Here is a 25274-nt window from a genome sequence, read left to right as displayed (position 1 = left end):
CTCGAATTTTCCTTGTCACCCAATAAAAGAGATGAGGTGCCGCCATTTTTATTTAGTTTCAATGTAGTTCCCTTCCACTTAGATTAAATAAGATTATTTGAGTTCGTTAAAGCCTTGCAGCCTCACCGCACTTGGACCTATAGAAATATTTTGTGCATACCCTTAATCTAGTTGTTTAACTCTAGGATGTCAATACTTTTGACGAAGTTGATTAAATTCATAGGTGAATTGTTTTCTATGCCAGAGAGCGCTAGACTGACCTCCTAAGAATTTTAGTCGTTTTCAGAACACTGGTACGCAGTTGCATAGTATATGTTTTGCCGATTCTTTTTATTCTCTACTCTTTATCACAGAAACTATCTGATTTGTCCATTTTTTCAATTTTAATTGGTTAGGCAGATCAACAGATTTAGAGGTTTGGAATGCAGTATGCGACCCTTTTATGAGTCTTTTGCTTATCTTCGTAAGCATATCTGTCGGCCTGTCCTGTGTGCTAGTCCAATGTAATCTTAGTTGATTAAAAAAACTGTCAAATTCATTTGCAAAATAAGTATATATCTCACGTTGTCCTTTTAATCAGTAGTAGTACTTTTTGTGTAATATTATATTTTCCATTTTTATTCATAAGTTGTGAATTGACCAATTAGTTGATTGAGTTTCCAGGTCCGGAGTTCACGTCTGATGTGGCTTTTCGATAGTCCAGAGACGGGTTCTGGACCCTGGAATGAGGTATTCGCCCCTTCTTTTGCGAGAATGTCAGCTTTCCCATTTCCTGCAATTCCCTTGTGACCTGGAACTCTATCAAAATTACTTTGTTGCATTCCGCCAGTTTCTTGAGGGATTGTTTACAGTCCCAAACCAATTTTGACTCACAAGTAAATGACGGCTTGTCTGTCTGATAAAATAAATACTTTTGCCCTAAGATTGTCTCGGTTAAGACATTCTTGGGAACTAATGTCTATAGCATATATTTCTGCGTGAAAGATAGTTGGAACGTTTCCAAGATATTTGGATAGCCTCAAATTTGGCACACTAGCTCCCACTCCTGCCGTTATATCTATCTTAGATCCATCCTTATACCGTACGAGTGCACCTTCTTCCAGTTTCGGTTTAACCTTTTATACCCATTTTGTAGTTTTTAACGAACACTTCAAAGGCTGTTTCGAAGTCGGATTTAACTGGCATTGCATCTATCGGCCTGTCCTTAGAATCCAATGGAATTTCTTTTAAGATTTTTAGGTGGCTAACTAGATCTCCAGGTTTCATTATTTGTATATGTCGCAGTTTTAAGGCCGTCGTTAATGCTTGCCTCTGTATTCAGAACTGCAAGGGAGATGGGTTTATCATTACCTCTAAAGCTACAGTGGAGCATGTTGACATTACTCAGCGATTCCCAGACAAGCTAACTGCTACACTTTTTGCAGTTTGGAATTAGCTACTGTTTGTTGTATTTTTGGTCACCAGACGGAGATGCATTTGTGACCATGGGCCTAATAATCGTTTTTTATAGCCAAAGGGTCATTTTAGGTTTTACGCCCCAAGTCTTTCCAAATGTCTTGCGGCAGATCCAACTTGTCACCAAGGCTCTAGATAGGATTTTTTCAATATGACATTCCAGGCGAGTTTTTGATCTAGGGTTGCCCCCAGATATTTTACTTCTTTGGAATATATGTGATGTCATTCATAATTGGAGCCCATAAATCATATTTACGTCTCCTCGTGAAAGGTATCACAATCGTTTTGCTGGGGTTGACATTTAAGCCCTCCCTCGAGCACTAACTTTTAATTTCGTTAAGAGCAGTTTGCATAAGACTAGTTATAATCTGGTCATGATTTCCCCTAATTGTAATAAATAGGTCATCTGCGTAACCTTGGGTTGTAAAACTAGCATCATGCAACTTAGTGAGGAGGTCATCCACGACCAGAGACTACAGTAGGGGCGATAGTATTCCCCGTTGAGGGCATCGTTTACTGCTGTCACAGTCACAGATTCTTTCCCAATACTAGCAGTGATAATTCTGGTGTTTTTCACTGACTGAATCCATTCTATTAGTAAGGCCCCAATGCTCCTCTTAACTATTGCTCTTTTAAGAATTTAAATATTGGATTTTCGATACTTTCGACTTGGAAGTTCAGAGCATTTATAGAGGATTTGCCTGTCTGGTAGGCAAATTGATGTTTGTGAGGCGGTTTTCTCGTTAGAGTTTCGCTTCTTATGTAGTAGTCTACGTCTATGTCTATGTCGATCGGATAGCCAAGCGGGCTGGGCGGCTGGCTTCTCCCTCGCTTCAATGCGAGAGATGTCAGTTCAAATCCCCGGCTCGGTGAATAGCAAACAAAAAGGCTAACGCAGTAGTTTAAAATTCTAAAATGAATCTGCGGCTTAGTCTAGAATATGCTGGTATCTGATCGGCCTATGGTGGAGCAGTACGGCAAGAGATAAGGGCTTGCGGCTAGGTGATACTCCTCCATAGATCCCTACCGGAAGGGCGTGGAACGCCTAAATACCGGGTATATATATATATATATATATATATATATATATATATATATATATGTAGTAGTCTACTAGTTTGTCCATTGTTTTTACGAGAAATGAGGTAAGGAAGATTCCTCGCTTTTGTACAAATACCACCTTTGCGTCCCTCCAAGTTTTTGGAATTGGCTAACACAAGGCTTGCTATGAAAACCCGCTATAGTTGCGGCTGTATTTGCATGAAGCCTTTTTGGAGGAAAGCAGGAAATATTACGTGCTTACTCAGGGATTTAAAAGATTTGAAGAATTAACCGGCCTAATCGCTTTTGTTTTTTTTAAGATTTTTTCCACTAGTTGCCTGCTGGATCTGATGAGGCTCTTTGGAGCCTCAACACTTAGGATGATTATCTATTTTTATTTCTTTCTGACTTAGTTTTAAATAAACGACTTCAGTATCCCCAGTCTTGATTTATGTTGACCCACTTTCTAATGCTCGTCGCTGTGTCTTTCAAAACAGATGAGATTCGATAGCATTGTGGAAGTCTTTAAACCTGAGTTTCGTCGTTTTACTAAATTCAAAGGCAGAACACCCCTTGGGTTATTTTTATGTAACCCAAAATTGTACCCAACTTCTGGGCCTTCTTTTTACCCATCCAAGTTTATTGTAAGTGACAATGCAATGATGACAGTAAAAATTTTCTGTTAATGATCCCGTAGTAAATCATAAGAAAAAACCAGGAAAAAAACTCATATGATACTAGCTCAACATGGTATGTATTTGGTTCTACATGTAATTTAGTCTCAATATTAATATCAAACTCGAATGTTCTTTTAATAATAGTAACCAGATCCTACTGCATTCTGCCGTGAAGTCGCAATTGTTTTCATTTAACATAATAACATCAGGATTTTTGATTTTATAGTTATCTAGTTTTTATCAAGCTTAGCTTATGTTTTCTGGAGTTATTTGTACTAAATCAATGCATATTCGTACTTTGAGTTCATAGTTTGTATAATACTTTGATCTACTTTAATTTTTAAGTATCCCTATAACGACAAATCAAGAGAAGTTAAATCTGGTTATTTAAGTGGATAATCTACTGATTCTCTTCGACCTATTCACAAATTTGGAAAGACGATGTATAAGTAGCTTCTAAAAAAGTCAGCATAGTATTAATTTGATATCGCCACAGACCACTTTTCTTAAATATTGAAGGCCTATTAAAGTTTCTTCGAGAAAGCATGGTCTCCTAATTTTTTGTGTATTATTTCTGCCAAAACAATAATTTTCTCTGGGTATTGGATATCGTACTCCTAAATCCAGTGCGGATTTTCCGCAGTCGATTGACAAAACCTTATTTAGAAGGACAAACAAAAGACAAAATAACTTTTTTTTAAAGACTTTAGGATCTCCCTTTATTTTTGTTTTAGATATTTTTTTTCTGTTGCAATTTAACAAAATTGAACTCATCAAGCAAACTTTTCTCCGATTAGATTCTGTATAAAACTTACTTCGTAAGGATGCCACTTCTTATAGTGAATGACCTAAGAGTTGTTGACCTTATGATTATTCAATGCTATTTGCCATAAACTGGTGTTGGGATTGTCTTGAAAACCAGATAATGCGAGCCAGAACATATAGCCAGGTAGGACCAGAAAACTGATCCATGGCAGCTGCCTGTTTCAAAACTGAGCATATGAAATAAAGGAAAAATAAGGAAATAGAGGACTTGCAAAACAAATATGATAACTTTAATGTGTATTTTTTAAGAAATTACCGCACACGAGGATTTTAACTTTGTATCCATACGTGTTAGTTAACTTATTTCTTAATAGGCAGCTATTTATTCTGTTCACTAATAGATTGATTGGTCCAAGACTACGCCTCAATAAATGTTGTTGTGCTGTGTGCTAAAGGCTGTACATTTATTAAAAACTAACAACAATTCTTGCAAAAACTAGCAGAAATAGCTTACAATTTCAAAAATATGCTAATCACTTTCGATATCACCAGCTTTTCCACTAATTTGTTATTGGAGGAAACTTTCAAAATAATAAGAACCAAATTAGTGAGAGATGACACATTGACAACAAAAACCAAATTGAATGGGTAAAATATTATGGGGCTACTAACAGTTTCCACAGACAATTCCTATTTACAACTAGATATTGATTTTTTCAAACAACATTTCGGATTAGCCTTGAGCTCATCCTTATCATCATTATTAGCAGATATATTAATGGAGAATTTCGAACAAAATATTGTCCACAAACAAGACAACTAAAGCACATGGTGGCACAAATGGTGGAAATGTGTATTTAAGGTGTTCTCTAATATTTGGTCTCACGGACTAGAACCATTAAATACATTTCTGATGGAGATTAACAGCAAAGAAGAATCAATCAAATTCTCAATAGAAAAAAAAGCCACAATTTACTTCTTTTTCTAGATGTGTTTATTACAAAAGAGGATATAGGATATGTAACCAAAGTTTACAGAAAACCAAAAAGACAGTGAAATTGGTGATCTTTCTGAAAAACCGTTACGTACAAAAAATAAAGAGTCTGCTTCTTGTACCGATATGACCACCCCAATTGTAGAACCAAAAAAACACGAAAAGTGAGAAACTTACAAAATACAAAATCAGCAGCTTCAGTTGACTCTATTATTAGTTATTTTAAAAACAGAAAAAAAAAACAGCAAAAGATTCAACATACTTATTGTTACTATCATATGCTGGCTAAATAAAACAATTTACTGCAAAACGTCATGCTGACACCAAAGTACAAATTGCCCAAATAATTGCAAAGCAAGAGGTAATGCATTATGAAGAGCAGCAGCAAATAATTCAACAATACCAGAGTTCTCGACTATCAACTTCCAATAGTTTCACCTCTGACACTTATTTCGCCAGACCAAGGAACCATTTCACTTGAACATAATCCCCGTACCACTCGTGCAGATTGCGAACAATCATTTACGGCTTTAGCAACCACCTATTTACAATTGTATACTCCTCATAATGTCGATATATAAGAACAATATAAAAATAAAAATACAATACGTGATTATTGATTTAACTCAAAGTAATGGCTAGCCTTTCTTCTGCTGAAATAGGTTCACGAAAATTGCTATGAAGTTTAGAAATATCTTCCCTTATTAAGTTTAAAATTTTATCAAAACAAGCACCTTTCATTCTGAAACAGACAACGTCAGATCGAAGTTGTGGCAGTAACGTATGAAATTCTCTTTTTTGATGTCGTTCTAAATTTATCTTGTGAGTTCAAAATTTTCTTTTTCTATAGAAGTACTAAAATTAAAACTTGTACATTTAATATGAAAACAGAAATTTGGTTTAAAATATTTGCAGGTACTAGTGAGTACATAACTAGACAATCTTTAATTTTAATATATATTTAGATATTTTACCTTTGATCTTCCTCGTCTGCTAAAGCAAACCAGCAAGATCAAATCTTCCTTCGATTTTGAAGAATCTCTTCCAGACTATGTTGCAGTCATCGGTTCAATGTTATCAATAAGACAAAACGTGTCATCACAGCGATTGTTCATGACATGAAAAAATGCTGTCACTTATATTGCGAGATAAATCGTGTCGTCTACGCACCGATGAATCGCAGTAATGGGTTCGTTCCTTTAAAGTCCAAGCTTCTGCACCATAAAGAAAAATAGAGTGGATAACAAATTTTACCCTACGATATCGGATTTGCAGATTGAGACTTTGGTTACCTAGAAGTTTCCTTATCTTCAAACAGGCAGATCTTAATTGCTCTATTCGTGATTAAATTTCTGATTTACGATTTAGATCTTCAGTAATCCAGACTCGTAAGTACTTCATTTTGTGCACTTGTTCAATATCTTCATTTTTTATCTGGATCCTTGTTATGACTTTACCCCTCTTACTTATAACCATGATTTTTGTTTTCTTAAGGTTTATTATTTAATCAAACGGTCCCCCAGTATAACAAATTGTGTTTAGTAGCGCCTGTAGGTCTTTTCTCACTTTCCATCTAATGTTACCACAGGCTGTTGGTTTCAGTAGATATTTCTCTCTAGGTTAATATCGTTTTTGTCGAGTTCTTTTAGCTTTAGACATTCCATGAGAACGTTATGTTTAACTTTGTCGAAAGCTTTCTCTTATTACATTCACTACTTTTCGCAGATGATTAAGTCATTTTTGCACAAGACAGGGAGGATATGGAATATATTATAAGGAAATTAAAGGAAGAATATGAACTTTGGGGACTCAAGATAAATATGTGCAAGACCGAATACTTATGTATTGGACCCGAGGTTGCAGATTTGAACTTAAGTTTAGAAGAAGAGACTATTAGGAGTTGTAAGGCTTTTAAGTATTTAGGGTCAATGATTAGCCGAGATGGTACTTGTATGAAAGATATAGAAATGAAAATAGCACGGGAAAAACAAGCCACAAGTGCACTTCATGTAGTGATATGGAACAACACTCTAACCAAAGAAAACAAAAAGAGGATCTTTCAAGGCATAGTGATGAATATTACCCTATATGGAGCGGAAGTATGGCCAATGACAACAACAATATGAAATAAAATAAAAACAGTTGAACTGGACTTTATGAGAAGATGTCTACAAATCACAAGAGCAGATAGAATAAGAACGGAGGAAATATGGAACAGAATGGAAGTAAAATGCTCAATTACAAAAAAGTTGGAAAACACAGCCCTGCAGTGGTACGGGCATGTACAAAGAATGCCAGAGCATAGGTGGCCGAAAAGAATATTAAACTGGGACCCACCGGAAAGAAGACGGAGAGGAAGACCTGCTACAAGATGGAAAACATACGTCGGAAATGCTATGATAGATAGAGACCTCAGAGAAGGTGACTGGGAGAATAGAGTGCTGTGGAGGACGAAAACGGCGAACTCATAATGGGAAAAGCCGAAGAAGAAGAAGAAAGCTTTCTCATAGTATATAAACACGACGAAAAGATCTTTTTGTTGTTCTCGAAATTTTTTATCAAGACTTGTGAAACTATACAGTGCTTCTACTCTTCCCAAGCCATTATGAAAGCCAAACTGTCTATTTCTTATATCCGATTCACACTTTCTAAATATTGTACCGGGCATAAAGGACATAAAAGAAGAAAAGAACGAGACGAATATCTTGGTTGAGCAGTATAAGAGAATAATGTGGTTGCAGCTTAAAACAACTCTCAAGAGCAATCACGTCGAAAGTTAGAGTGGCCATAATGATTGCTAAACTCTGCAATAACACTTGAAGAAGAAGAAGAGAAAAAAGACAATAGGTATACTAAAGCATAAATATTGTGTTTTAGTTATTGTGTTAAGTATTTTGCAAATTTTATGAACTATTCTAATTTTTAAAAACGAAATTAATTCAACAGGAAATTATAACAAAATGATTTCGTTTCAAGGTTGACATTTTGTTGGGAATTTTCACAGTTGTTGAATATGGGACATCATTATTAGCGATATAAAAAACATTAAACATAATTGTTTTTACATCATTTTATATTATTTTTTTTTAAATAACGTTATTATCTTTTGAAGATGTTCGTGGAGTTTGGTCCCCTATGTCTAAGGAGACTCCTTTTAAATAAGAATATCTTCAAACGGAATTATTCATTTCTATTAATTAAAAGTAAAGGATTAAAGTAAACTTAAAAGTTACATCTTTACTAATTATTTAATTCTTCCTTATCCTTCTGCTCATTTATTCGGTAGTTCGCTAGCTAACCCAGGACTTCATCTTAAAAGGACTACCACACGTTTTTATATCAACTGCATTCAAATTTATTATCGGACCCTCTATCGATTGGACTACAAAGCTTGTTTGTTTATATTCCGACATCTTTTGAATAGAGGAGTACTTTTTGTTAAACGTTGATTTTCTATGAGTGTCTATATTTGTTGGCGGTGGTTTTATATCAGATAACATGTTCATAGTCGTAAGAATTAAGAAACCATGCCTTGCTTACATTACCTGTTGAATCAGTATATTTTGAAAACGTGTTTAATACGAAGAACATTGGAATAACAGACTAAAAATAATATGTATTAGATTTCAAGCTTTTGTTCTGAAACTATTTTCTTGTGGCATCTTAAAGTAATTACTATTTTAATGGGAATAAGCCACAATTGAAGTTTAAAATAAGTTTATTGAGGTTTCAATTTCCACTTAGGAAATCGTTTTCAAAATACAAACATTAATAAATTAAACAAATTTTTGTTTTTTTTTGGTTATCAATTAATTATTCGTAGCTAAATCGGCTGTAACCTGAATCGGCATATGGATCTTCAATGCTAGATACATCTTTGTTATCAAAGATATTATTACTGGTTTTACCTGAAAGAGATAAGTTACAATAATTCAAGCGTGTATTAAAATATACTTTTTAACACATTCCAAAATCTCTACTTTTAATAATTACTTAAGAAAATGATCTGGACAATATATTTACCTGATGGAATGTCCATAATAAAACTTCCAAATAACTAAAGGCAAACAATTAAAGTGTATACGAGTTCTTAAAACTCTCAAATAATACTTTTAAGGTTGAAAGACAGGCCACCCTTGGGCACGAGAAACTGGCACACATAGACAGGCATGAACGTTGGGCTATTACTGCACCTGCAGGATCGTTTGTCAACAATAATTCATAATACGCCAAAGTGTCATTGACCACTCCTCTACCGTCATTTTAATGAATGTGGGACACTATTGCACACGATAGATTAATACAAATCATAACTCAATAACTCATAACAAATCGCCTCAATTATGAATATGATGTTAGAGCAACAGTAAACTTTGATATGTCCGGGATATAGTTCACAATTTTACACCAAAATTATTTTTTGGTTTTAGTCAATTTAATTTCGCTGCTTTTATACTTATTTTATTAACTGGAAGAGATAATATTTTTTTAACCACCCTTAGTAATTAAAAAACGATAGGTTTCTATGCGCTAATAATTTATTAGTTGAGTATTAGATTGTTCACCGAAATACTATAGAAAGTTTTTCCAATCTTATATACTAAAACGCTAAGCCCTTTTCTTGTCCACTACTTTACTCAAAAACCATATTAGATAATTAAAATATTTTTTCGGAATATTATTAGTATTACGTATGAGATTGTCAACTTTTGGTAAAAAAATTCACTTCCGGTTTTGAGATGACCGGAAGTTAAAATTTACTTTAAGTTTTAGACCCCACAATGTATATATGGATCGAAAAGTCTCGTCGAGATGAATCTAAATATGTACTTCCGGTTGCGATCCGATACCGGAAGTGATCCGAAACGCGCATAAAACGTCAAGATAGAGCAAATCTGACACCGGATTCGTGATCAGCATGCAAAATTAACGGCTAAATGATATCCATGTCGACATTTGATGAACTAAAAATTGCATTCCGGTTTTGAGGTCGACTTCCGGTTTCGTTTTTATTAGTCAAATCAATAGAGAATTCAACGTAGAGTTCAAAAATGTAAGTTCACGAAATTATCATTTATAGTTTTTGAGTTATTGATAAAAATATTTTTACTTAATTTTTCTCGCAAAATAAAAATTTCATTTAAAAAACTCGATGTGGAGTTGGTCCGCTAGTTTACTATAAACTATTTTAACACATAAAACGAATAATAACAAATCACTATTTTATTGATGACTACTTTTTATAGTTGTTATTAATTAAGTATATCGATACCACTATCGGGAAACTAATTAATTAATTGATTAATGAATTATCTTAAATAATTAATTAGTCGTAGATAAAAAACGCACAATATGATAAAATTCACAAAATACCTATATTGCTATTATCATGTTACTAAAGAACGTAAGATAATTATGTCTTGCTTTCATTTATTTATTTACGTTTAAGAATTGCTTAGATTTTACACAAATATATACAGAGTCACTCTTTGGGAGTTCTAATTACACGTTATAGGAAAATTTGACATAATTAATATCTAAAAATTTAGATCTATTAAATGATACCAAACACGACCCCCAGCTTCATCCCTTAGATCGGGGAGGGGGGCAATTGTGAAATCTTAAGTGAGAACCCCCATTGAAGATTCGGATTTTGCAAAAAATTCATAAAAAACTGTGCAAAACGATAAAAACTAGTTTGCTGACTTTTGATCTGTATATGTTTTTCTGTGACTACAGCGCCATCTATCGCGAATCAAACAATATTCAGATAAACCTTGTTTACTTTTTTACGTGAATCCTAATGTGATTTTAATATATATATATATATATATATATATATATATATATATATATATATATATATATATATATATATATATATATATAGAAAAGGAAAAAAGAAGTCTTCGCTGACTACGTTAGAAAACGGAGCTTTGAGGATTATTGGGATACGCAGCGGTGAAATAAGTGTATTCTTTTAACTGAGTTTCAAGCTTTCGAAAACGTTTATTTTCATCGTCAGGAAAAAACTAAAATAAAGTGCTGATGTTAGTAAAACATCCTCGAAAAAAATTTTTTTATTAAAAGATGTAAAAGTTGTTTTTTTACTTACGTTATTGAGATAAGTATTTCTTGGATGTTACACTAACATGTGATAATATTACGAACCACTCATAAAATAAGTTAAAAATTAAAAAATACATGGTGTAAAAAATTTTGTAATTATATAAACTAAACAAATAAATTATATAAACTGACACATAAGAAAAAGAAAAAATCAAAAAAATTGTTTAAAGGCGAAGTGTGCCAACCAACTGTGAATTGTGATTAAGAAAAAATGTCATTTTGGACATTGCAAATGACCCAACTTCTTCTTTTATTATTTTATCTTATTCTTATGAAGTATTACTCTTAATAGAATATAAATCAAAATTTACCAGAAAGTTATTTGAAACCAAAAGTTTTATCTATAGAGTCTAACTACACTAAAAGACTTTTCTTAGAAATGGCATTCATTTTTTAGAATTCCAATGCAATGAACAAAAGGAGTGATATAAATCAATTAAGCACTATTTACTCCTACCTATTATATTTGGATTACCATTATCTATTCCAATGATGTTTCATCAATTGATTTATTGTAATTTTTTCAAATTTCATTATTCTATCTTAAAAAAATTTTTAGTTTACAATTTTGGTTTCAAGGTAAATTTTGATTTATATTCTATTAAGAGTAATACTTCATAAGAATAAGATAAAATAATAAAAGAAGAAGTTGCGTCATTAGCAATGTCCAAAATGACATTTTTTCTTAATCACAATTCACAGTTGGCTGGCACACTTCGCCTTTAAACAATTTTTTTGATTTTGTCTTTTTCTTATGTGTCAGTTTATATAACTTGTCAATTTAAAAAATTTTTTACACTATGTATTTTTTTATTTTTAACTCATTTTATGAGTGGTTCGTAATATTGTCACATGTTAGTGTAACATCCAAGAAATACTAATCTCAATAACGTAAGTAAAAAAAACAACTTTTACATCTTTTAATAAAAAAATTTTTTTCGAGAATGTTTTACTAACATTAGCACTTTATTTTAGTTTTTCCCTGACGATGAAGATAAACATTTTCGAAAGCTTGAAACTCAGTTAAAAGAGTACACTTATTTCACCGCTGCGTATCCCAATAATCCTCAAAGCTTCATTTCACTCCCACTTTTTTCATAATTATTGGGGTAAGAACACTTGAGATCTGCCTGTCTTTAACGGCCAGGTTGGTTTTCTTTATCTAAACTGTCAATTATCTTGAGACAGTCACCAAAAAATATTACCTAGCGTTGATTGAATTCATATTTTCATTCTTTCTTATTATAATGTTTTTAACACTAAGAATAGTCTCTTTTCCTCAAGATAGACAGCATTAAGGAATCCCCCGTTATACTTAAATTGATAAATTGTGACACTAAATGTGTGACACACATTAACATTTCATGTAATGTGTGTCACGGTCTTCAACGTGTTAACAGTCTAGTGATTTTATATAATCACTAGTTTTAATAAAACTTATTACTATTTTCATTGGATGATAGACGGAGTGTGTGTTTCCAATTTCCTTGCATTTTTTGTCGTGAATATCACAGTTTCTTTCTTGTTGTGTAACATAAATTTTACACAAACAAATCAAATAATATAACATTTCCTTTTATCTCCTATAAAATATTATTAATTTGTTAATTTAAAATCACGCAATTATAAATTTGTAGGACAGTATACACTACCAATTTTAAATTTTCGCGGTATTTTCGCGGTCATCTCTCCCCACCTGCTGAGCTTTTGAATTCCGTTCTGCGCCGGTTCTTATACGAACAGCTCGTTGGAATGCCACAATGGAGACTGACAATTAATATCAAAGACATCCTCAAACCATCAGTTTACCGGTATGCACTTTAAGTGCTTTTTAAACAAGTAATTATTAATTGTTTTTTAACAATCATATGATAAGAAGAAAAAAGACAGTTAAGATTTGATTTCACGTACAGTGCGTCTGTGCGTCTATCCGCCTTATACGTATTTCGCCCTAATAGGGTTCTTCAGAGACGGCTATTCCCAGTCGCTCTGAACGTGAAAATAAATCTTTTCTGTCTGAGGAAGCAACTCTAACATGGCTTCGTATAGACGCAAATAGCGACATCTGATATTAAAATCCGTAAACTAATTTTCGAAACCAAATTCAGATTTTTGCTTGAATCTGTGCCTTCTAAGAATTGCAAGTCAAAACAGACGTTGATAAAGATGTTATTAGAGACATGGGAAATTTGAAAATTGCATTCCACAACATATCTCATCAACTAAGCAAAAATCCTTAACGAATTGGTTTCTAGTACTCGTACAGAGTACCTATACCAGAGTACGAAATACGTATTAGGCGGAAACACAGACGCACTGTACGTAAAATCAAATCTTAACTGTCGTTTTTCTTTTTATTCCGATATACTCTGTACGAGTACTAGAAACCAATTCGTTAAGGATTTTTGCTTAGTTGAGGAGATATGTTGTGGAATGCAATTTTTAGATTCCCCTTGTCTCTAATAACATCTTTATCAACGTCTGTTCCGCCTTGCAATTCTTATAAGGCACAGATTAAAGCAAAAATCTGCATTTGGTTTTGAAAATTAGTTTATGGATTTTAATCATATGATAATTTTATCTATAAATGTTTTGTGGTTTTAACGTCAGTATCATTACTTGTGTTTAAGTTTTCAAATAATTGCTATTTTTATAATTAAATTATACTTGTTTAAATCTGAATAAAAATTCTCATTTTAAAGGATTTTCTATGCTTTTTTTAGCAAAATCGTGTCACTTTCTATTATAGTGTACAGTCTTAAAAAATGACGTTTAATATTCTGCATATTTTATTTACTACATATTTTTATTATTAAGATTTTGCCGATAAGACCTATCTGTATCATTTTTATTATAAAGCAAGAAAGGTTTACTCCTTGGTCCTCACTGTTGGCGGGTATTGTGACTCTTGATGGACGTATATATATATATATATATATATATATATATATATATATATATATATATATATATATATATATATATATATATATATATATATATATATATATAGCTTGTGTTTTAAACCATATAACCGTTTGTAATGCGTTTTCTAGCTATTTCCATTCTTCCTTCAAATGTTTGGTGGAATGATCCTTAAGGTTATGTGACTTCTTTATTTTGTTTTGATGCTGAATAAAGTTGTTGTTCAAATGACGGTTCTTGCGAATTTTGGAAAACCCCTACGGACGCGGTAGTAGTGCTATATCTTTTGTAAACTTTTCTTAATTTTTGTAGTTCAACAGAAAAATGTACAAAAAAAGTTTACTACAATATTTAATAACGAAAATCAGAAGGTAAAACTTTCTTTTCTTATATTAATCTTACAGTCGAATCAGCAAGATCTGAGATATTAGGAAAACATAAAACATACGTAAAGTATATTTTAAAACTAACAACGACCATATAAAAAATACCATGATCTACCTAAGATACAAGGGAACCGTTGCAGACTACAAACATTTACCACATTACATCTGGTTGTGTTTAATAATTGTAGATTTTAACAACAAAAAGAAATGCAAATATTCATCTGACTTGAATTGAAGAAGAACTGTATAATTGGTAAATTCGGACCAAACTACAGACCATTACTGGTACACGGTTGCTACAAATAGCGTATATACTTGAGGATACAGGAGCTTTTACGTCGTCTGCCTTTTATAATATCTGCCTTAGTTGCAGAGAAAACGTCATGAATAAACCATAACAGTTTATGACCTCTAAATTTTCAAAAGAATTAGATACCTTTAGGTGTTTATTAAGTGGTGAATATTTTTCTCAGAAAAAATAATGCCCCGAATTTAATATTTTTGTGCTTTTCTTTTGAGTCTACAAATGTTTCACTAAAAAATTAGATTTATTTCGTAGAGCAGTGTCTACGCAAAATATCTCTTTAATAATTAAAATGTCATTGATAGTTACACCTATAAATTATTAAAAGTAATTGTTCAATTGAGCACATCTAAATTTTCACATTGAATCTTAACGTATCGCATGAAACGAGGTTGGTGGTTTATTATGTATAGTGTGATAAATATGTGATTAAAACAGGTATGCACCTTTAATAAGAAAATATTTTGTTTGCTACTGAGTTTAAAATGCAAATTTATATGTTCACATTCATAATAGAATTCGGTGATTAATATTTAACTATAACTATTAGTCTAATTCTTTAAATAATCAATCATAGTCGACCCATCTAATTCACAAAACACTTTTAGACCGTCAAATTTTAATACGAAGCTCCCACCACGACCGCGACTTTATCCCTTATCTACATATTTTTGTGTACTGAAAATGTCGTTTGAGATAAGAAAAAAAAAAAGGAAATTTGGAGGGTGCATTTTTTGCATTCTGCTATGCTTTTTTTGCAGGTTCCTTGTCGTGAAAACTAACAATACTTTCAAGAAAAAAATCACGGGCAATAACTTAAAAATGTTTAATATTTAGTAATTACTACTTAAATAGGAATAAGCCACAATTAAAGGTTTATCATCATCAGTAGCTCGACAACCATTTCTGGGTCCTGGCTTGTTCTAGGATTTTCCGCCATTCTGTTCTGTTCCTTGCTTTGTTTTTCCATTTGGTAATCTTAAGTGTTTTCAGATCTTGTTCCACTTGTTCCATGTATCTAAGTTTGGGTCTTTGCTTTGACCTTCTCCCTACTAGTGTTTGCCTCATTATATGTTTTGGTGTTTTAGTCTCCAACATCCGTTGAACATGGCCCAACCAGCGCAGACGTCCAATCTTTATGGATGTTATGACCTCGGGTTCATTGTATGCTGTGTACAGTTCAAAATTATATCTTCTGTGTCATATGTCATTTTCTTTCACCCCCTTGTATATGTGTCTAAGGATTTTTCGTTCAAACGTACCTAATAAGTTCTCATCGCTTTTCGACAGTGTCCATGTCTCTGTTCCATATACAAGGACCGATTTTATCAGGGTCTTGTATATTTTGTATTTGGTTTTTCTTGTGATGTTGTTAGATCTTAGATGTTTAATTAGTCCATTATATGTGTGCGTGTTATTAGCAATTACAGGTTAAAGTAAGTTTATTAACGTTTCAATTTCCACTTCGGAAATCGTTCTCAAAATACAAACATTAGTAAATTAAACAAATTTTGTTTTTTTGTTACTTAGTAAAAAATTCTTCTAATAATTTAATTTTATCTTACTCATTTATATTGACAATTCAGACATATATTATACATGTTAAAGTAAACGACTTTAAAATGATATTGCCAATATTGTTGAGTTGCGTTCCTGGGACGACTTTACTTGTAAGATAGTTCATTCGATTACATGAAATCAACTTTAACTTGAGAATATCCGTCAGAAAAATCATAGCATTTAATTTGTCTTTAAAAAGACAACCACAAACCATAATGACAGTAAAATTCTCCTATTAGTGAGGTAGTAAAAAAACCTGGTAATACTACCTCGACATAGTAAGTATTTGGTATTGCATTTAGTTTACTCTCAATAAACACCAAATTCTGATTTTATATTTTTGGTATTTAAAAAACATAAATGATGTATCCTCGATATGTTACTGACTTACGAATACTGGTATTTTCCTTTGGAATCTATAAAAACCATTGGTTGGTATTCAAATAAAAAGTGACTACATTAATTATTGCTTACCTGAAATCTCTCTCTCGACAATTGGTGTCAAAGTTGTATAGACCTTTTCCTCTCTGGGCGCGTCAGTCAATGACGTTGGAAATCCTAAGGATGACTCTTTTTTAAGTCACTTAGTGTGTTTTGCCTGAATCATAATATATATGTAGTTTTTGAGACTAAGTGAGAAACATAGTGAGTTTAATCAATCTAACGAGTAAAAAAAAATAAAATAAAATGCTGCAAATAACTCAAAAGTGAAAAAAATTACTTAGTGTGTTAGATAATTGTTTGGGTGGCGCAAGAGGTAAATAGGCTTGGAAAATAATAATTAGAGGTAGTAGAACTGACAGAAAAGTATGTAATTTCAAATTCCGGAAAACGTGAAAATAGAATATTCCACATTACATACATGGAAGAAATTGAAATAGCTCCAGAAATTAAAAAACGCGCCAACGTTATAAAACGTTCTTAAAGGACGAAGAATGGAAAACTGCATATATCAGCAATCTTAAAAGAATAAAGGCGAAAGAGAGGATTGTAAGAATTACCAAGGGTCTAGTGTAACTAACTCAATCTGTAGGATGTACGGAAAGATTATTAAAAGCCGAATTGATGATTCTTGGAAAGGCGTTTTACATCATTATATAAAAAAAAATACAAAAGCCTATAGTGACTTTTGAACTGGTCCTTCTTATATATACAATATGTTCTGTCTAAAATAAACAATAGAAAAGCGCTTGGAACACAATATGGAGACACACATGATATCTATTGACATTCAAAACGCGTATAATAGTGTCCCATAGCCAAACTCTGGCAGGTGCTAGAAGACAAGAAAATTTCACCATTTATATAAATATTGTGAGGGAGCTCTGCGACGATATGATGAGTTCAATAATGATTGGACAAAAAATTACAAAAAAGATAATGGTGACCAAAGGAGTTTGCTAGGGCTCCTGTATTGCATCTACGCCCTTAAAAATTAATTTGAAGGGGGCTTTAAATGTCTAGAAAAGAAAATATAGACCGGTCGTTATTTCAATTGAAGATCCTAAACTGTACAGCTTACATTTTGCAAATCATCAATTAATATTTGCAAAAGATCAAGATAATTGAAAGGAAGGTTCTCAGAATGATATTTGGATCTCAAAGAGATGAATTGACAGGAGAGTGGAGAAGGCCCTGCAATGCTGAATTGGTGACTCTGTATGGTACTGATAATATCGTCAGAAATATAAAAGCTAACCGGATAAGATGGGCAGATCATGTGGTAGGATCAGAGGAAAACAGACAAAGTTTTTGAGAGACCAGTTGGTAAAAGATCAGTAGGCCGTCCTAGAAAAAGATTGATAAAAGAATGGTGTTAAAGCCAATTTATTTAGGATTGGGTTACAACACTGGGAAATTGAAGCCCAAGATCGTAGAAGATGGAGAGCCATAGTGGATGCGGTGAATACTCACGCCGAGATGTAAAGCAGGTCAAGAATAATAAGAATTTAAGGAAATAAATTTATTTATAAATTGGTACTAGGGGATTGTCAAAATTACTAAAGTATCGACATATTCAGGTGCTATTACGGTTTGTACACTAGTTTAGGGGGACCGACGGCTTATTGTGTCCTCCGAAGCATGGTAAAGAGCTTAGAAATGAAAATGTCATTATTGGTGCCAAGATATTCATTAACAAAACTGTGTTGCGTACTTAAGATATGTTAGTGCTTCACGTTGTATGTTTTTCACGTTCCACAATTATATCCCAAAAATATCATTGGTTTTTCTTCAATAAGTCAGTTCGTTTTTAAGCTTTGATATATATGTACATAGCCATATGAACGATAATTTTAAGGGCTACAAAGTTAGATTTATTATAAATTAAAACTACCCTTTAATTTTGAAAAATTAAGGCTTAAAGCACTCAAAGCAGTAAGTGTTCACACTAAGACAAACATTTTATTCGGTGATATCTACATTGTTTTTTATCGTACAGACGTAAAAAACGAAAATATTTATTGTAAAAATAACTACATTGTTACACTATATCATTTTTTACGTATATACATATTAAAGTTTTGAAGTTATTTTGGTAAAAAGAACAATTAACTTTAGATTACTCAGTTTATATGCAAATGACTTTTTTTCCTACTCGTTTTAAAGAGTCTTTATGAACTATAAAAAACTTTATAACGTTAAATACATTGATCTAAATATTCGCAAAAAAAAAATCTAATTTCACCGACTATGTGTCACTTTGTATTGTATCTAGAATATCTTGTTAAAATAAATCATTCTTCTTTTACAAACATCATTTGTTGCGTACTTTTTCGATCGAAGGCATATTTTTTTAGTTATTTGTAAAAAAACCGTTAAAAAACATGACTTTTTTCAATGAAAATTAGCTGTTTTCAACCATAAACAGCTCAAACAGTATTGATTTTTTGAAAAAACTCTATAAAACAAAAATTTGCTTAGAATTGAATCCTCTATCAATTCCAAAACATTTCACAAAATTTTGAGTGAACCGGTTCAGTCCGACAAAATTGGGAGGTGAATAGCTCGAGTGACTAGAGTATTAGGCACTAACGGATTTTCATTTAATGTCCACGTCTTCTAGTCAGTTTTTTGCATTTTATGAACAGAACCTCCTTAAAAGATATCTTGATCTCAAAAATTGCTATAAATTTTACAATGGGAAATTACAATGGGAAAAACGGGTTATTAACATAAATGACCAATACTTGAATCACTTGAGATATGCAGACGACATTGTACTAATAACAGATAAAAGGGAGGAATTACAAAATATGATGGATAAATTAAATAGCGAATCAACAAAAATAGGTCTACAAATGAATTATAATAAAACAAAAGTTATAACCAACCAACCAGAAGAATTAATAATTACAATTGCACAAACAACTATAGAAAAAGTAACAGAATATGTATATTTTGGACAACTAGTTGAATTAAATGAAGAAAATCAGACCGGAGAAATAAAGAGAAGGATACGGTTAGCTTGGGTATGAGACCCAAAGAGCGATGGAAAGGCAAATTATGAACATCAGGCTATCAGACAAGAGAAAAAATACTTGGATCCGCAACAAAAGAAAAGTGACCGATGTATTAACGCAGATAGCAAAACTTAAGTTGAAGTTCGCTGGACATACTATAGGACAGAAAGACGGCAGATGGAATAAGATGATTATGCACTGGAGACCATATAGTTACAAACGAAAAAGAAGAAGGCCACAAATGAGATGGTCAGATGACTTGAAGAAACACGCAGGACCGAAGTGGATACAAACTGCCTAAGTCCAAAATTGGACAGCAAGGGCTGTATAGATGGATAGATAGAACCTAGAGAATATACTTTCTGTTAAAATAAAATGTTCAATTATATCAACTTACTGAGTTTAGGCCTGAATTATATCAATGGCGTGTTATTGGTACCTACAACAGTAAACTTTTTTCTTACGATCCCTCTACACTAGAAACACTTCAGTATATTAAATATTTCTCTACAATTTAGAAACATACTGAATCAACACTTATTAATGCATAGTTTTTAAATTGGTGCCATAAACATGTACTGATAATTTTGTGAGTCAAAAAATCGTTGAACGTGAGTTTACTGGTTAAATTGCTTTACATTTAATCTAAAATAACCAAATTTTTTTTATATCCGATGTGAAATAAAAATTGCTTTTGAATGTATAAAAATTAGACTTAAAATAAAAAATACAGCGTTTAAATTAGTTAGATATTTTACACACAAAAATTGATCTATGGATATAGACCAGAGAAATAAGATTTCTCTCGGAACTGTGACTAATCCAGATGTCTGACAATTTTTATAGGCTTATATGTATAAAGAAAACCTATTTATTAATATTGTTCTGAAGCTATTTTCTTGTGGCATTTTAAATTAATTACTATTTAAATGGGAATAAGCCACAATTAAAGGTTAAAATACGTTTATTGACGTTTCAATTTCCACTTCGGAAATCGTTCTCAAAATACAAACATTAGTAAATTGTAAATTTAAATTAGTAAATTTACTAATGTTTGTATTTTAAGAACGATTTCCGAAGGGGAAATTGAAACGTCAATAAACGTATTTTAATCTTTAATTGTGGCTTATTCCCGTTTAAATAGTAATTAAAACCTATTTATGTTTTCCGCATAAATTTCGGCGTCTTTTTCAATTTTTAACAATTTAGTGTAAAAAATGCCATTTTTTCGATTTTTGCTTACCATTGAAAAGTTTAATATTTGAGGTAAAAATAGAAAACTTTGTCCTTTGGAACATAAACGAAGCTGTAAAATCGCGATTTTAAAAAATTGTAAAATTAATTTGTTGCTTGAAAAACAGCAAGGTTAACAAAAAAGGTTATTTGTTTGGGTACACGTAAACTTATCACCAATTACCATAAATACCCTCGTACATAGTACAAACTCATCACCGCCATAAAAATAGGGCTTTTAATATAGACCCCAAGAGATTGGTAAATTCATCACTGGCGTACCTGCACCCCATGGCAGGTATAGATCCCTTGCAAACCGCTAAGGTTTGGTAATGTTATATTTTTATTAATTCTAATTTATTGTTTTTATTTATTTATTAAAGTTTCTATTTATAACACTCACAAATTCATTAAAGTCTTTATTAATAATTTATCTTACACTAACAATTATACAATTTATTATAATACATGAGTTACATTTTAAAACGCGGCGCGATCTTCAAAAACTAACCGTTCTCCTTACAACAAAATTCCTCTTTAAATATAAAATACAGTTGTTCGAGAATTGCGGCGAAACCCCATCGACGAGCCCAGAAGGTCGCTCAGACTAGTTTTTATTCGGCCTGCCTGGAAATTTCGAATCGTGGGTGACTCATCATAATTCAGGTGAACAGGTCTTTCAACTAAGCGCCGAAACAACTAAAACAGAAAAGAATTAGTCATAATATATTTACAGTTTTATAGGCCATGATAATTATCGTAACAGTAAATTGACAAAATAATCTCAAATAGAATGTATTAAATGCAAATGCAATTCATTGTTTTTTTATGAATTCCACAAAATTGTATGAATTCTAAAATCTATCTAATTCTAAAAATTTCTCTTCATTTGCTCTTGTTCCTTTAACATGGATAGTGAACTGCTCATTGATTACGTTTTGAGCCAACGCGGACGAAAAACGATGGTTATCAAAAATTTCAAATTTCAATTGCGAAAGACTCTAAAATCGAATTGCCTTTTGTGAACTCGTGCGACGAAAGGGTGTAAGGCTAAATGTCATACAACTGGTGAATAAATTTTATACGGTTTTTTTCGGATCATTCCGATCAAACAGAAAAAAAAACGATTACTTCAAAACAACCTAAATCATACCACATACAACGTCTTGTATAGCCGAAAATAATTTTTGGTGATAGACCACTTGATTCTAGAGAACTTCGTGATTTTTCTTATTTAACAAAATTTCCATGTTTCGCGAACGGTGGTAGAGTGAAACACACTGCATGAACCTTTGACCGTTGAGTGAATATAAACCTTTGCGCGTGTATATTAAGTTTCTTTCCTGTTCTATGCAATAATGGCACACTTAAGTTTTTAGCTTTTTCTTCTTTTTTAGATATTTTAAATTTACCAAGTGTCCAAATAAAGCCAAAACGGTATCACTTGGACCGAATGTATATTCAAAAAATTATCTCTAGAATTCAATGAGAAATACGAGAGATACGTCTAATAGGCCACTCACAGTGAGACAACTGATATTAATATCTATTTTAAAGCAATTTGCTTAAAATAATTTCTGAATTTAATAAATTATCACATAAACGAGAAGTGTAACAGGTATTTTTTTAACAGGCAATATTCTACATTATAAACTAGTGTCTTGGGTCTAAAATACTGGTGATGAGTTTACCTATCTGCGGTGATGAGTTTACCGATCTCCAAAGGATGCCGGTGATCAGTTTATTATATCTCGGAGGGTCTAATAATTTTATGGAGGCTATAAAGTGATGAGTTCGTACACGTCCATTTGTTTATAACTGTTGTAAAAATTAACCTAGGCATTTGTTATTCCGCCCAAAGTTGGATATTGTGGTGTTCAATTAAAACTCAAAATTTCAGATGGATCCAATGATTAGTGTAAAAGTTATTATATTTGTTTATCCCAGAGACTGTTTTTTTAGTCACATTAGTTAGAAAATGTGAAGATACAGGAATTCTACGCGTATTAAATGAAAGAATGTTTAAGAGTTAAACATCAATATACACCAAAAAAGTGAAAGAAATGGTTACAACGCAAAACTTTTTTGTAAAATTACGTGAATATTCGTGTTCAACGACCTCAAAATCCTATCAAGTAATGACTTTTAAATAATATTAAATCAAAATAACACAAAACTCCGGGAGAATAGGTCCATACTGGGCTCGAAGTAGCTCGGGAATCATGGCAATCATAATATTAGTATTTAGCGACTTCCCACCGAGTAATGACTTTTGACTGATTTCGAATGGAAATAATGTAAAACTCCAGGTGAACAGATTATCCCTGGGCACCAGGTAGCTGGAGGTCATGATCGTTATCATATTTGTGTTCAGTGACCTCGAAAAGCCCCGAGTAATGATTTTCGACTGATTTAGAATGAAATTATCATACACCAGAAGACGAGGTTCATCCTGGGCACCAGGTAGCTCGAAGACCATCGTCATTATCATATTCGTACTCAGCGACCTCGACAACCGCCTGATAACAAAATTCAATTCATTGCTATCAATATTTTCTGAGTTAAAAATGTTTCATTTTCTATGCATTTTAAAAATGCATTTTCCTTATGCACAAAATGAAATTTTTATTTTACCACCATGCGGACATTGCCATATACGGGCATAGTAAATGTATGGAAAAAATTAATTGTAATATTAGGCAGTGAAATGTTTTTTTCGTAGTCCAAAGTTATCGCTTCGAATGTCGCATCTGTTCGTGCTTTTAATTTGTCTGTATTTTTCCTATCATAAAGGATTTGGGTCTTACGTAGATGAAGCTTACGAGCAATTGTGAGATTAGAAAGTTCATCACTATTTTCTGCAGCTTATATTTTTGCATTTAAATAGTCACATTAACTGCATTTGTCACTCCGCGGACATCCAAAACATATATTAAAATCCCTTCTAAAAATGTTTCGATATCGGATAGTAAGCATATCGGATATTTCTCTTGAAACAGTAAAAACATTTTACGTATATTTAAAGTTTCAGATAAATAGGTCTTAGATTGATTGTCACGTAGGCTGTTATGACTTTGTAGTGCTTTAAAAGATTCAATATGTGAACGAACAGTCTCTAGAATGCTTTAATTTTCTATAATTTTTTCCACCTCTTCTAGCTTTAGGTGCAAAACCTGTCCTTTTTAACGGTTTCTGTAAATATTGAAGTTTACTTGCAATAACCTTGTGTACTGCAAAAAAAAAAACTTACCACAAACTTGAATTTCTGTAATATTTTGTTTTATTGGCACAATAAAACACACCGGATATTTCAAGATAGTCGAACATGGAAAAGACAAGTGGAGAACTATGTCCAGGAGTGGACTACAAGAGGCTGCTAAAGAAGTCGTAGATTTGTGGGAGAGAGCGTTATAATTATGGTAAAAGAAATTTCTGTACACTAAACAAGTCATATCTGATACAAATTGACATTGAAACTTTAAAAAAACCTTCAATATCTGGCGAAAACGGCAAACATTTTTAGAGCAAATATGAACCAGGATACCAAACCCGAACTAAGATTTTCATTTCGAATTCTTAAGTTTAAATTTTGTGCACACAGTCATTAAAAATACCTATTGCCTTTTGTGCTCTTAAAATTAAGCTTAAATTCAGCAATTCAGTTTGTAATATTTAAAAACTAAAAAGCGAATTCCAATAGAGATAAATTCGGGCTTTGATTTTGATTCGGTTGCTCTTAACCTTTTAAAACAAAAAATTATTTTATTTCAGCTTTTAACTCAGTCTTTTCATTGTTTACAAAATTACATGCATATTGTCAAAAGCAGACTAACTGTCAGATTTTTCTGTACTGTCAGATTTTTAACCTAGTAAATATAGTTTTACAGAACGATAAGCAAGATTTCTAGGAACCCACTCCATCTCCAATATCAAATGAGAAAAATGATATCACTCCTGGTCGCAATACAGTCGGGGGCCGAAATAAATCTATTAACTAAAATTTTTTGCTTTCTTACTACGCACATAAAATTAACAATAATAGTGTCAGTTATAATTAGTGGCCTGTGGTTCTTTCATTGATATTTCAAAATTAGCGGTTTGGAATTTCTCTTTTTATGAATGTCAGTTTAAATCATAATATCTTTTAATACAGTTCGTTGCGTTTGTATCGGAGAATGTAAGTGATATATCAGCATAACTAGTACTCACCTTGTTCATTATGCATTTGCATAAATTAGCAAAAAAGAAAACAACATTTTGCTTGGCTCCTCTTTGGTCAAAACGTAAGTAGTCAATTTGTTATTGCTTTTGTTTAATGTGCTTTTATTACGTTCAACTATTAAA

At 32.2% G+C, this 25274-nt stretch overlaps 1 protein-coding gene across 5 annotated transcripts in view; it reads left to right on the top strand.

The window, feature by feature from the left end:
- Positions 1–25274, top strand: part of LOC140450217 (phospholipid-transporting ATPase ABCA3-like) — a 372486-nt gene that overhangs the window by 86413 nt on the left and 260799 nt on the right. The window contains exon 1 of one of the 5 annotated variants that reach the window (XM_072543713.1): positions 15093–15114. The exons of 3 other annotated variants lie outside the window; for them this stretch is intronic. Coding sequence is in view for 1 of the 2 variants with exons in the window: in XM_072543708.1 (XP_072399809.1) it covers positions 25150–25213 (64 nt within the window). In the remaining variant the exon portion in view is untranslated. Of the gene's footprint in view, positions 1–15092; positions 15115–25008; positions 25214–25274 lie in introns of those variants that run through there. One more of the 5 variants, XM_072543708.1, reaches the window with a different exon arrangement.

Source organism: Diabrotica undecimpunctata, chromosome 9 (assembly GCF_040954645.1).
Source record: "Diabrotica undecimpunctata isolate CICGRU chromosome 9, icDiaUnde3, whole genome shotgun sequence".
Taxonomy (NCBI): domain Eukaryota; kingdom Metazoa; phylum Arthropoda; class Insecta; order Coleoptera; family Chrysomelidae; genus Diabrotica; species Diabrotica undecimpunctata.
The sequence above is the reverse complement of the archived record's forward strand: the minus strand, read 5'-3'. Positions and strand labels throughout refer to the sequence as shown.